This window comes from Engystomops pustulosus, chromosome 2 (assembly GCF_040894005.1).
Source record: "Engystomops pustulosus chromosome 2, aEngPut4.maternal, whole genome shotgun sequence".
NCBI classification, from domain to species: Eukaryota; Metazoa; Chordata; class Amphibia; order Anura; family Leptodactylidae; genus Engystomops; species Engystomops pustulosus.
The window spans coordinates 121,936,315-121,951,293 of NC_092412.1; the positions used below are offsets into that span (position 1 = coordinate 121,936,315).

At 41.0% G+C, this 14,979-nt stretch overlaps 2 protein-coding genes across 10 annotated transcripts in view; one reads left to right on the plus strand and one right to left on the minus strand.

The window, feature by feature from the left end:
• The window catches only part of LOC140118365 (merlin-like), a 53,068-nt gene extending 46,568 nt beyond the window's left edge, over positions 1-6,500 (minus strand). Inside the window, exons 1-3 of one of the 8 annotated variants that reach the window (XM_072136209.1) lie at positions 6,312-6,499; positions 6,118-6,182; positions 2,431-2,590 (exon numbers count right to left, since the gene is read on the minus strand). The gene's annotated coding sequence lies outside the window, so the exon portion shown is untranslated. The other 7 variants (XM_072136203.1, XM_072136202.1, XM_072136208.1 and 4 more) reach the window with 7 other exon arrangements.
• MRPS17 (mitochondrial ribosomal protein S17) lies at positions 6,355-12,697 on the plus strand. 2 transcript variants are annotated; one of them, XM_072136212.1, is made up of 3 exons: positions 6,355-6,509; positions 10,616-10,756; positions 12,316-12,697. In XM_072136212.1, exons 2-3 carry the CDS (start codon positions 10,634-10,636, stop codon positions 12,607-12,609), a joined length of 417 nt encoding a protein of 138 aa, XP_071992313.1. In that variant the 5' UTR covers positions 6,355-6,509; positions 10,616-10,633; the 3' UTR covers positions 12,610-12,697. The 2 variants fall into 2 exon arrangements, with proteins under 2 accessions (XP_071992313.1, XP_071992314.1); XM_072136213.1 differs by having other exon boundaries at positions 6,504-6,573.
• The last annotated feature ends 2,282 nt before the right edge of the window (positions 12,698-14,979 follow it).

The window sequence follows — 14,979 nt, forward strand, 5'->3', positions numbered from 1 at the left end:
TTCACCAAAAGTGCATTGTCCGACGTTAATGCACTCTGCCGCGATTCACTAAGACCGTGGGCCTGATATCCTGCATGTGTCGCTTCCCCGCTCAGGTCTGACAGAGTTCACCTTCTTTTAAGTGGTGCACGTGCATTGTATTGCGACATAATTTGTACTCCAGTACTCAGTCCGAATCAGTCAGATTGTCCGACAGCACCCCCCCCCCCCCCAATTTGATGCCTCTTAAATACCTGTCAAAGTTGCACAAATCCTAAAAAAGACGAACAATCCAGCAAAAGTGCGATCTGCGACCCTTAGTAAATGAGCCCCGTTATGCTGTACAATGTGCAGCATTATAGGTATATAATGGTGCACATCCACCTTTATTTAGTGTCAGATGACGGGGTCCCCTGACACTGCGGGCCCCATAGCAGCTACTCTGGCCGCTACCCCTGTAGTTTTGCCCCTGGCGATCCCTAGTAGTATGGGATCTCTTACGCTGTAGTGATGGTTCTTCTTCATCACAGAACTTCATAACTACTCCACTGGTTATGACTTATTGCTGCAGAATTCACTCACAGATGGCTTTTGAAGCACGCTATTACAGAAGGTTCCTTAAAATACCATAGACACTTATAATGTCACCTATATACACACAAATATATATGTATACACATACAGCACCCACCCCCCCACTGTAATTACATAAAATGCCACCATTTATGAGTTAATATACAGCAGCCTTGCTATGCAGTGCCCCCCTCATTCATTTAAATGCAGCTCCCTCTGGCTATATAGCCCCCCTCCACACCTTATATAGCAGCCTCTCCTGCCTCCCCCCTCACCTCTACTACCTCTACTATAGCAGCCATTTCTGTCAACCCCATATTTAGGGTCGGCTCTAGCTTTCAGTTGGCCCCTGGGAGACAGAGCCACAGTAGGGAGAAGAAGAATTCCAAGAACCAAATAACAACAAGCCACGGAATTTAAAAATATCAAGATAAATATATAAAATATCAAGATACACAGTTTTATTCAGGTAAAGCACATCAAGCATTGTGCTATTATAACCAAATAAAATACATCAGCAGGTACAGGCCCCAGGTCCCAACCAGACGGAGAGAAGGCAGGAGCAGTTTATTACCGCTTTATCCTTCTTTTTATTCACTGCATAGCACTAAAGTAGAGCTATGCAGTGAATACAGATGGAAAGCGTGAAGGTAGCTTCAGGTGTTCCTATGCAGCCTGTTTACACCAATATTCTGTCACTACACACGATCCCATCTCATTTTTATCTACAATTTGAAACCATCTTTTTAAAAAACTTGTTTGTTTATTTTAAATAAAACTTGTCACCAGGAATGTCATTTTTGCCTACGCTATTCAAGCTGCATGAGTGTGGAAGAGAGGAGACTGACACAGGCACATACGGGCTGCAGCAGCACATCCCTCCACATGCTGCTGGCAGCTAAAAATTATATTCCTGATGACAGGCTAAAAAATAACATTTAAAGGAAACCTACCACTAGGAATACACTGAGTTATTCCTGATTGTAGATACCTTTCTATCTGCTAAGCACTATACTGCCTTTACCTAAACTTTTAACCATCCCTAACTAAATAAAAACTTTATCTATCCTTTATGCAGATAAACTTCAGAGGCTACTGAGGAATGGAGTAGCCTGCCGAGCATGGGGGGGACTAAAGCTACACCACGTCCGTGTAGCCTCTGACGTCTTACCTCCTAACGCATCGCTCTTTGGCTATTCAGCGTGTCCCCAAGCATGTACTGAAACTTGGCTCACTGCTGAAAAGAGGAAGTTACTGCGCATGCATGGGCACAGCTGAATTGCTGAAGCGCGCTGTGGGGCGGCGCACTTGAGTAGGTTTCCTTTAAAATATTGCTTTAAAGAATAATTTAAATTGAGATAAAGCACGTAAAAAGTAAGCGTAAACATTTGTGCAAAGAGACTTATACAAATCCATAACCAGGTTAAACCAGGACAAAAATATAGGTTCAACAGGTTTTAATTTAAAATAATGTTGTATAACATTGCCAGTGCTGTGCAAATTTAGCAAATTTGGTTTTCCGAAACATTGCATACTATTAGTTTAGGGCTGGATGGTGACTTTTCTAAAATAATACAGACTGAAGTATAGGCTTGCCTTCATCACAAGCTCTGCACAGCTTTATAACTTACAACTTGCCACAAGCACAACAGATGCATAAAAAAATCTGTCACATAAATTTGTTATGACTGCAATGTTGCAGAAACTCACAAGTCACCACACAATAAAGATGAAATTGTAATAAAGGCAGAGCTCCAGTGCAATCTTTGGCTCTGCAATGTGTGTCAGAGCTTTAATTAACAATTAGCCTACATAATGGGTAACTTATAAAACACATACAAAGCCCTAGTACTTTATAATCTGTAGATAGACATTTACGTTACCAGGCTTCAAAACTGTGGAATATCTGAGGCTGAGAAATGCAGCATATTCAGAATGGATGGTGCTTTCTTCATCAGCTCCTGCTTCCAGTGTACATGGGGAAATTCAGGTAATCCAGATTCCAATTTCACAATATAATCCTTTATGATCCCTCAAACTGCAGTAAAAGAAAGATTATCCCATATTAGACTGGTGATTTCAGAGAGTAGCTATGATGCCAAAGAGACATTTCTCAATTTCTGCTCGCTGCATATTATATAGATAAATAACTCTAGTAATTCCAGGAAGCAGAGTCTTATTCTGTCAATATGAAAGTCCACAATGCTTCCTACACGTACTGGGAGTTTAGGAGAGAGATATGAGAGCTGAAACTCATGACACATATGTTAAGCCAATAATGGCAGGAGTGTCAGCCAATGAAGAAGCAGGAAGAAATATGTATAACCTTAAAGGAATGATAGGTGAGTCAAGCTGTGGTGTAAGGAATGCTCCAATTGTAAGAAGGTGATTACCTCCAGCAAAGCTCAGGGATCCACAGGCAACGGCAAATCTGACATTCTATATGATGTAAATAATGATTATAAAGTTCCATCAGTAGCTGTACATCAATACATCTCAGCAAACCAGACTAGACGAAGGTCCCTTTTACACACTTGCAAGTGTGATGTGTCCGACTCGCATGACACTCACCCGCTGGCTGGAGCCAGAACTAAACTAACACATCACACGGGGGTGTGGTGTGTGTGGCTTATGTTTGCTTTACTGATTCTTGACAGTATCAGTGGAGCACTGTTGATTTTTCTTGCAAACTTCAGAATTTCACTGACCCACACTGATGCAGCTTTCTGTCTAGAGCCAACTGAGGCAAGTGTATTCAGCCCGATAGATGCCATGGCATCTAAAAGGTTAAATGTCCAAGATTGGAATTCTCTCTAATCTCAGGCATTATAAAAAGTGTAAGCTGTAGTATTCAGCTGACATCATGCTGACATTTCCCATATGTGTACTTTACATTTTCATCATGTTTGAAATGTCTGGATAATTTATTTTGATGGCAGGCGGCTTACAAATCGAATAGCAATTTTTCAGATTTTCAGAATTGACTATTTTGGGGATAAATACAGTTAGCATCAAAACCCCCTATATAATCAACCCATTTTCAAATCTACACCCCTTAAGCTATTAGACACAGCTTTTGAGGCTTGTGCCACATGCACCGCTTTTTCTGCGTTTGCAAACGCAGACAGAGCTGCACCCAACGTGGCGGCCCGATCACATCGGCGTATGGAATGAGCCGCTGGTGTTTTGCTTTAATTTAATGCAAAACACCGGCGGCTCGTTTCCGATCGCAAGCGTTTCGATAGAAACGCTGATGTGATCGGGCCATGGCCCGTTCCGGTGGATGTGGCTTTGTTTGCGTTTTCAAACGCAGACAAAGCGGTGCGTGTGGCACCAGCCTTAGGAAGATTGTTAACCCCTTGAGATCTTCATAGTAATTGAATCAAAATTGAGGTGAAATTTAGAATGGTCAAATTTTGTTGGTTATACGTTCATTTAGCCCTAAAATTTACACATTTCCAAAAGATAAAAAGAGAAAACTCACCATACAATTTGCAGAGACCCACCACATGTGGCCGTTACTTGTTTTATGGGCACACAGCTAGGCGCAGAAGGGAAGGAGCTCCCTGCAACTTACAGGATTTTAGTTTCCTCATTGGCCCCTTTTGAAGGCTATAAAATTTTCGCTTTTTTGTTATTAGGGCCATCTGATGGCATTTTTTTTTGCGAGATGAGATGCTTTTTCCAGTGTTACCATTTTGGGGGTGGTATCCCCCATTGTTGAAAATTTAGGAACTTTTTTTTGAGGGCAGGAGTAGAAAAGCATCAATTCTGTACTGGATATTTGACTTATTTTTCCTATGTTCACCGTATAGCCTAATAATCATGGTATCTTTATTCTATGGGTCGATACGATTACAGGGATACCATACATGAAGTGGCATAACATTGTTACTTTTTTGGCTACGAAGATGGTTGATGGCTCGTTTTTTTTGCGGGAGATGTTTTACTTTGCACCAGTATCATTCTGGATTCCATATGTTTTTTTGATCACGTTTTATTGCAATTTTTGTGGGATTGAATAGGTAAAAATCATAATTTTTGGAGGGTTTATAACAGTTTTTTTTTAACTCGTTTATCGTGCGGGTTCAATAATGATTTACCGTATATACTCGAGTATAAGCCGACCCGAGTATAAGCCGAGACCCCTAATTCAACTAAAAAAACTGGGAAAACCTATTGACTTGAGTATAAGCCGAGGGTGGGAAATGCATTGGTTACAGCCTCCCAGTATATAGTCTGCCAGCCCCTGTAGCATACAGCCTACCCAGCCCCTGTAGAAGGAAAAAAAATAACACTGTACTCATCTTTCCGATGTCCCCCATAGGTCCTCTTCTGTCTCAGACTGTCTCAGACAGAAGAGGACCTATGGGTGACGTCAGAAAGGTGAGTTTTGTCTTTATGTTTTTAGTTGATTCGAGTATAAGCCGAGTTAGGGTTTTTGAGCACAAATTTTGTGCTGAAAAACTAGGCTTATACTCGAGTATATAAGGTACTTTTATTCTACAGGTTGTTACGGACGCAGTGATACTATATGTGTGGGTTTGTCTTATTATTTAGACTTTTTTTTGCGTTATATGTCTCTTTATATGTTTTGGGGCTTATGGGCATTTTTATTGATTTCTAACTTTATTTTTTATTGAATAACCTTTCTTTTTTCACTTTTTTACAGTTTCCATCATGGGACATGAACAAGCAATCATCTGATTATTACTCATGTATTGCAGGGTATTAGCAGTGTCAGCCTATGCACAGACGCCATCTTACTGGCAGTTCTTGCAGGTAACTCCGGGGTCCATATCGGACCCCAGAGTTGCTATAGCAACGATCAGCAATACCTCCCCCCCCGAAAGCGGCTCGGGGGGAGGGGGGGCGATCGTGGAAGAAAGACCCCCAAAGACAAGTTAAATGCCGCGGTCGCATTTAACGGGTTAAGCACCCGTGATCGGATGGAATAGCAGCAGGATTTACTCTAAAGGTAGTCCTGTAGCCATTCTATAGGTATCAGAAGCATTACGCATATTGCAAATACCCACCGCTTACACCTGTGTTGGAGCTAGCACACATTGCAGGTGTTAACTATTTAAATGCTTCCTGCAAAGCTGCCAACGGTACAGTAGCACCATTATCTTGGATTTCATCCCTGAGGATGACTAAAACAGCACTTTTTGGAAATTTTGAAACACTTCTGAAAAGCTTATTGGCCTCAAAATATGTAAAAATGAAGATTTTTTTGTGCACAAGGTTTTTATTTTTTTTTTTAAATCACAGTAAGACCTATATAAATTTGGTATCCACGTGATCGTACCAACCCAAAGAATACAGCAGAGGTGTCATTTAGAGCACACAGTGAAAGTTCTAGCTTCTCAGTATATGCCATGCAATATCAAACACCCACACTAGGAAGTACAATTTGTTATTCTGATAACAAGCCCTCTGTACATGGAAAAAATAAACATTTTATGGATTTTTGAAGGTGGGGAGCAAAAAAAGATACAGAAAAACAAAAAAAGACTGAGGTTGTTGAAAGGTTAATTGGATTTTCTGCTTTTGTATAAAACTTACCCCTCTAGTGGGTGTCCCTGGCTCCCACAATTCCTGGCTGCAGCATTCACATTTAAATATCTTCCCTGCCAAATATAAAGAAATGCATCAAATTTTTTACCAATATTAATCCTTGTCATTTTATATATACACATATATTCTACATAATTGTATGGCAACATGGACCAGAAGCTCAATTTCATCTACCATTTTACCATTACATGAGACAAAGCAGTCAGTGAGGGTTTATCTCCTCTGCTGCACACAGATTCCTTGTCAGTAAACCATCCTGTGGCCAGCAGGTGGCGCTGCGCAGAAGAGGTTGTGGATGCGGTCTCTCTAGCTGGATGCCTGGAAGCCTCTGACGTCTTCTATGCGACAGAGGTCGGAGGAACAGGAAGTGGCGGCTGGAGGTGAGTGTCTGCTGAGGAGAATGTCACATGTAGTGTCATGTTCACACACTGCAGCTGGATCTAGGTATAGACATAGACAGTAGCTGTAATACAGGGTCATGTAATAGCAGCTGTAGCTACGTATAGACAGACGCTGTAATACAGGGTCATGTAATAGCAGCTGTAGCTACCTATAGACAGATGCTGTAATACAGGGTCATGTAATAGCAGCTGTAGCTACGTATAGACAGACGCTGTAATACAGGGTCATGTAATAGCAGCTGTATCTATGTATAGACAGACGCTGTAATACAGGGCCATGTAATAGCAGCTGTAGCTACGTATAGACAGACGCTGTAATACAGGGTCATGTAATAGCAGCAGTAGCTACGTATAGACAGACGCTGTAATACAGGGTGATGTAATAGCAGCTGTATCTACGTATAGACAGACGCTGTAATACAGGGTCATGTAATAGCAGCTGTATCTACGTATAGACAGACGCTGTAATACAGGGCCATGTAATAGCAGCAGTAGCTACGTATAGACAGACGCTGTAATACAGGGCCATGTAATAGCAGCTGTAGCTAAGTATAGACAGACGCTGTAATACAGGGTCATGTAATAGCAGCTGTAGCTACGTATAGACAGACGCTGTAATACAGGGCCATGTAATAGCAGCTGTATCTATGTATAAACAGACGCTGTAATACAGGGTCATGTAATAGCAGCAGTAGCTACGTATAGACAGACGCTGTAATACAGGGTCATGTAATAGCAGCTGTAGCTACGTATAGACAGACGCTGTAATACAGGGCCATGTAATAGCAGCTGTATCTACGTATAGACAGACGCTGTAATACAGGGTCATGTAATAGCAGCTGTACCTACGTATAGACAGACGCTGTAATACAGGGTCATGTAATAGCAGCTGTATCTACGTATAGACAGACGCTGTAATACAGGGTCATGTAACAGCAGCTGTAGCTACGTATAGACAGACGCTGTAATACAGGGTCATGTAATAGCAGCTGTATCTACGTATACACAGTAGCTGTAATACAGGGTCATGTAATAGCAGCTGTATCTATGTATAGACAGTAGCTGTAATACAGGGTCATGTAATAGCAGCTGTATCTACGTATAGACAGACGCTGTAATACAGGGTCATGTAATAGCAGCTGTATCTACGTATAGACAGACGCTGTAATACAGGGTCATGTAACAGCAGCTGTAGCTACGTATAGACAGACGCTGTAATACAGGGTCATGTAATAGCAGCTGTAGCTACGTATAGACAGACGCTGTAATACAGGGTCATGTAATAGCAGCTGTATCTATGTATAGACAGACGCTGTAATACAGGGTCATGTAATAGCAGCTGTATCTACGTATAGACAGACGCTGTAATACAGGGTCATGTAATAGCAGCTGTATCTATGTATAGACAGACGCTGTAATACAGGGTCATGTAATAGCAGCAGTAGCTACGTATAGACAGACGCTGTAATACAGGGTCATGTAATAGCAGCTGTATCTATGTATAGACAGACGCTGTAATACAGGGTCATGTAATAGCAGCTGTATCTACGTATAGACACGCTGTAATACAGGGTCATGTAATAGCAGCTGTATCTACGTATAGACAGACGCTGTAATACAGGGTCATGTAATAGCAGCTGTATCTACGTATAGACAGACGCTGTAATACAGGGTCATGTAATAGCAGCTGTATCTACGTATAGACAGACGCTGTAATACAGGGTCATGTAATAGCAGCTGTAGCTACGTATAGAAACGCTGTAATACAGGGTCATGTAATAGCAGCTGTAATACAGGGTCATGTAATAGCAGCTGTATCTACGTATAGACAGACGCTGTAATACAGGGTCATGTAATAGCAGCTGTATCTACGTATACACAGTAGCTGTAATACAGGGTCATGTAATAGCAGCTGTATCTACGTATAGACAGATGCTGTAATACAGGGTCATGTAATAGCAGCTGTATCTATGTATAGACAGACGCTGTAATACAGGGTCATGTAATAGCAGCTGTAGCTACGTATAGACAGACGCTGTAATACAGGGTCATGTAATAGCAGCTGTATCTATGTATAGACAGACGCTGTAATACAGGGTCATGTAATAGCAGCTGTAGGGGCTTGTGGATACAAGGGGGATGTGTGCCCTTATAAGGGAACAGGTTCTGTATGTATTCATGGAGCAGAGCTTGTCTTTGGTGGATCCAGTATTTTCCTTAGGATCTGTAGGAAACCTGAGCTAAAATATGCTTTAGTTGATTAAAGAAGATGTCAGATGTTTAACCTTCCCACCTTAAGGCCAGTTCTGCTGACCATGGCTGCTGTACATTATGATGTAAGATCATGAAGTGGAGATTAGTAAATGCGAGCTGAAAATGGCCCAGGAAATTCAATGTCACATGGTTCTAAATTTGGTGTACTATATAACATACTGAATCGCATGGCTAGGTGAAAATTTCCTTCTATTTGGGCTTTCAACCGTTAAGACCCCACACTGACCCTGGTGGTGTAAAGGTTTTTTTTCCTGTAGGATAGGTTAGACATATCAGGGTTTGATACACAGGATTCACCAAGTAGTGAAATTGTTCTCATCCCTCTCTCCGACAGCAGTTCAGCATGGCAGCACCAATCACCACAGGCAACTGCTAGTGGTTACATCTCCCCTCCTGATCTTGGACAACCCCACTATGGATCTGTAGCTTGTGGCAGCCTACAATGTTCAAGTGAACACATGTTGAGCAGCGTTTCCAGGTCTTGTCACTGCCCAGAGTGTGGCTGGACTTAAGATGCCACTTTCTGTTGGGTTTTGGGTGACAAAGGATGCTGAAATCTACTTATCAGTAGGGTCCACACTTGAATGTTCTCAATTTGATGTTGATGACTTATACTATAGATAACATAATAACACATTCTCTAATTCAATGTTATTAACAAAAATACAGCATTTCACAGATATAATTCCAACCTGTCTCAATCAGTCCTGGTGTACACAATTTTGGTTGCCCCTAGACCCAACCCTTGATCTTCTTACCTTAGGGTCAGCAGACATACATAGGGGCACATTTACTAAGGGTCCGCACAAGCATTTCCGTCGGGTTTCACGACTATTTCTTATAGTTTGCGCTATATTTAACAGGGGGTTTTGTCGCACAAGATCGGATTTTGGCGCAATCGCGTCGACTTTCATACGACACAAATCGGGATGTGGCCGTCGGACAACCTGACTGATTCGGACTAAGTGCGGGATTTAAAATTCAAATTGTGTCGCAAGACATGCACTCACATACACCGGGAAGAAGGTGAACTCAGGCGGACCTCAGCGGGGAACCGACACATGCAGGATATCGGGAGCACAATCTTAGTGAATCGCGTCAGACTTTATCCTCATCGGACAATGCACCTCGGGGATCGCGACAGGACCGGGTAAGTAAATGTGCCCCATAGTGTTCTTCTGTCTGACACTGCACTGAGCTGCTTTCTGTTCCCTCTGTGCCTGTGCATTCCGGCAAGTGAAGCCAGAGTATTACATACCGACTTCACAACACAAGAAACAGGAGAGGACCCAAGAGCAGGTCCTCTTTGCTCGGAGTCCTGATGCCAGTGCACATAAAACTAGAACAGGACACAGAGCTGCACATGGAGGAGAGAAGAAGCTGCAATATGGTGCTTGGAGGTGAAGAAGTGGCAGGAAAGGAGAGGACTTGTTATGTTTTTTTTTTGTCTGCTCTGGGCTCCACACTATTATTCTTCTGAATACAGTATCTGGCTCCTAGGAAGGTATTTACTGCTTTACTGTGGTATTTAAATTTTATTACGTATCATTTATTTGTGGAGTTGGAGTACACCAAAATAGTCACAGACTCCGACTATGTTGGAGCATACATGACACTTCAGTAGTTAAACAGAGATGGCTGGGGTTGAATATAATATTAAAGGGAGAGATTAGTTTTGGTTTTGTTCTTAACATTTTTACCAATCCCTGCTATTGGATTTTCTTTGCAAAACCTAGACAGCAACTTTAAATATAAAGACGTGTTAGTTATAAAATGGTAATTGATGTGGAATGTTTATTCTCTTGGTTTAGGTGCAGTTCATTTCCATCATGTCTGCTGTACGTGCCTCTGTACAGGCCCAATGGATTGTAGGAAAAGTGATTGGAACAAAGATGAAAAAAACAGCTAAAGTAAGAGTGACAAGGATGGTGTTGGATTCTTACTTGCTAAAGGTAAGTTTAGCTTTAGTCTTGTTTCTACAATTGCACCATTTGGTCTTTATGTGACAGTGAGCTATACTAGTTGTCCAGGAGTCGTACAGCACACCAGTGGCTTTGTGTATTCAGGTGCTCTGGATAGGGATCCAATCCCATAGGCAAATAAAGTTGTGGAATCCAGCCTCACTGATTATGAATTAAAGTGAATGATATCTTTATTCAGAAAACAAATATAGTGATGTTTCGGTCAAACTCTGACCTTCATCAGAATCAGTTTGCAAAGGTATATGAGATGCATGACTACTATGCAGGTTAAGTGCTGGAGAATTGGCGGATTAACCGCTCTATTTTGAGGAAAGTCGCCTTTCCTCAAAATAGAGCGGTTAATCCGCCAATTCTCCAGTGCTGATCATGCATCTCCTATACCTTTGCAAACGGAGTCTGATGAAGGTCAGAGTTTGACCGAAACTTCACTATATTTGTTTGGTGAGCTATACTAGGTGTGACTGGGAGCTATGTTAATTTTCTGTAATTTCCCTGTGATCTGGTTGGTCTTTTTGAGTGGACTGACACATGCATTTATCTGAGTGTATTGACCTGTTTATTTATATGAACTGTTTATCTCCTCTGTATCAACCTATTTGGATCTGTGTACATACTGTAAATAAGACTTCCTTTTTAAATACATTATGATGTGCCCGGTTTTGAGTCCTATGCCCCCTTAAGGATGACTATGGGATCTAACCATAGCTGTCCCTTTTCTGGTATATTTCAAGTCACCCGTTAATTTTACCTTTTACCGTAAAGGCTTAGAAAATGTTGAATGCATTATCAGCAGACAATAGAGATGTATAGGCAGACTTCTATACAGGTGTTGTGATTATCAGTTTCTTTGTATAAGTGTCATATGACCTATGATGTAATGGTAGGGGTGGGGCTAGCGATTGGCGCGTGTGCTTTCAGCCCTCGTTGTTTGAATAGCCAGGGATGTCAATAAGTATTCACATGTGCTAGCAATGTTATGAGGATATCAGACTATAACACTGCTGCTGGGAGTCTAACAAACTAGTGCTACATAGGGCCACTGCCAGAAGCTATACCTTTCTTTCTAAGTTATTAGGGCACACTTATTGTTTGTGTTGCATGGTCGTTTTTTTTTAGCAGAAATCTTGCATATTTAAGATTGTATGGAATGGCTTACTAATTTGGTGCAGGGTGGAAAGTGTCTGAAATGACTCTTTACGTTCATGAAGGTGTTATAGAACTTGGTAGACTTGCTCCAGAAAAAGGTGTAGATAAACTTAAAGTGCAGGAGAAGTTTTGTCATTTAAAAGCTCGAGCCAAAGTGTGCAACCAAAAAAAAAGTGTTAGTCTCAAACTTAAATATTTAATTTATTAAATTAAATATAATAAATATGGCGCACATGGCACAGCAACATAAATAAAAGACCCTGCAAAGCCAATAATAATTAATTATCTGATGGCGCTATATAAATTAAGATTTATTATTAGTAGTGCCCTCCATTGTGTGTACATATGTAAAGGAGGCTAAATACTTTTGCCTTTCCTTTCAGTATTACAACAAGAGGAAGACTTACTTTGCTCACGATGCTGAGGAACAGTGTACAGTCGGCGATATCGTGCTCCTCAAAGCTTTGCCTGAAAGAAGAAGCAAACACGTCACCCATGAACTGTCTGAAATCGTCTTTAAAGTTGGGAGAGTGGTTGACCCTTTCACTGGCAAGCTATGTGCTGGGAGTAAATTTCTCGAGAGTTTAGAGGACGTTAATGTGGATGATCTGGATAAACATCTCCAGAGTCTGAAGATCTCAGCTGGAATCGTTGAAGAGAAGAAGGCAGACTCATGAAGATGTAAAGTTGTTCTCTGCGGAAGCTTTGTGTATTATAAATGTTACCTCAGATTGGAGTCATTAAAGTTGTGTCTTTTTTTTCTAACTTTCACAGACTACTTTTATTACTACTGTTATGGATATGTTATGTAAGGGGTACACCATGTCACTAGAACAGTGTTTTACAAAATAACTTAAATATTTCAACATATTAGTTTTATTTTGCAAAAATGTGATGCTCATAATTAGAGAACAGCAATGACTGTAGCACAGAGAAACATAATTCCATTTTCTGAGGGTTACACCAGTCACCAATCAGTAGAAGTGTACAGGCCTTTGCTTTGAATGACTTCAGCACATCTGTAGCCACAGGACATCACTAGTCTCTCACACTGCCCCACTATCTTTTTTGGTCTATTCTTCTTCCAGTCTCTTCTACAGTTTTCTGACTGGTCTGGGTTTCTTGGCCATAATTTTTCAATATTTGCTGTTTCAAGGAACGGCTTTACCCATTTTGCATGAAAATTGCTGGCCGATTCAGTGAATAACGTAAATAAAGAACCAAGTGTTGTTGAAGAAGGTTCTAATACATACTTGCATTCACTCTGCCATGTACCTGTATGAGAGGTCCAACTCCTGCTGCAGACATTCCCGAATTACACTTCCACTACCACCTTTCACTGACTTTTTTTATACACTATGGGTTAAGTCTTTCCCCGGTTTGTTGATGAACATAATGTTTCCCATCAGGTCCAAAACTAAAATGAACTGTGGACCACTTCTCCTCTGTCCACACAACAAGCTCTTCAGCAAAGGTGAGTCTAGCCTTTTGTTTTTTTTTCTGCTAATGAGAAGTTTGGTAACTGCAGAGTGGGGTTTCCGTCCAATGCTCTTAACCCTTTACTGACATGTAACCTAATAGTATGTCACATGTCAGCTGTGTCTGTATTGAGAGGGCTCACGGGTTAACCCTTCATTTGCTGCCGGCAAATGAGAGCGGCTGTCTGATTTTAGCCGATCTAGTAAAGCGTTTTGCACATTGTAATAGATGATGTGGGAAATCAACATATACTTACGTACTGTAGTATGGCAGTATATGGTAAGATCAAGCAGACAACTTAGGCTTAAAGTACCCTAGGGGGTCTGAAAAACAGTAATAAAAAAGAATTTAAAGTTGAAAATAAATTTTAAAAAAAACGGAAATCACTTGCCATTCCCTAGAACTGATATGAATATAAATAAACAGTAAAAATCATAAACATGTTAGGTATTGCTGCGTCCCAAAATGGCCAATCTATTAAAATATAATAACAGTTATTCCCGGCATTTAACCCCATAACAGAAAATAGTGCCCGAAGTTTTTTCAACGTATAAGAAAAAAATGTATAAAAAGTGATCAAAAGGCCGTACAGTGCTAAAAAATGGAAGCATCTCATCTAGCAAAAAATGACACCATACACAGCTCCATATACTTAAATATGAAAAAGTTATTAGAGCCAAGCGATGGCAAAATTAATATGGTAATTTATTTGTACAGGGGGTTTTGTAAATGTATGAAAACATTATAAAATCTATATAAATTTGGTATCCCCGTGATCATATCAACCCGACTCAAAGGAGACTTGTCATTTGGGCCACACGGTGAAAGCAGTCAAATTACAAGCCCAAGCAAGTAATTCCAACTGCAGCGTTGAAACAATTACCCATGGAGATTCTCAGTATTATCCTGTCCTCTCTTGCATTTGTTTTTCGAGCAAAACTACTTTTGCTATGACTGATCCCTATCATCCCTATCAGATACTGGTTACGCTACCGGTTAAAAAGGGTTTGTTAGATTATTAACCTCTTAATTATGAGACCTGAAAGGCTTTAATGATGGGGACATCTTTAAAGGAAACCTACCATTTAGAATGGTAGGGGTAAGCTGTAAGTACCGAGCACCAGCTCAGGGTGAGCTGGTGCCGGTACTTCCGTTAGTGTTATAAACCGCGGTATCGCGGTTTTAACACTTTTTTAACTTTAGAGCAGAAGGGGCTTCGGCGCTGCGCACGACCGTGCGCGCGCAACATCTACGTTGTTTCCTATGTAGGCGCGCGCACGATCGTGTGCACGCATCGCCGAAGCCTCTTCTGCTCTAAAGTTTAAAAAGTGTTAAAACCGCGATACCGCGGTTTATAACACTAACGAACGTAAGTACCGGCACCAGCTCACCCTGAGCTGGTGCCCGGTACTTACAGCTTACCCCTACCATTCTAAATGGTAGGTTTCCTCTAAAAAAATGTTTGTATAGATTGATTTAACCCCTTAACCAAGCGCTTTTTCATTTTTGAGTTTTCCTTTTTCACTCCCCACCTTCAAAAATCTATGATGTTTTAATTTTTCCATGTA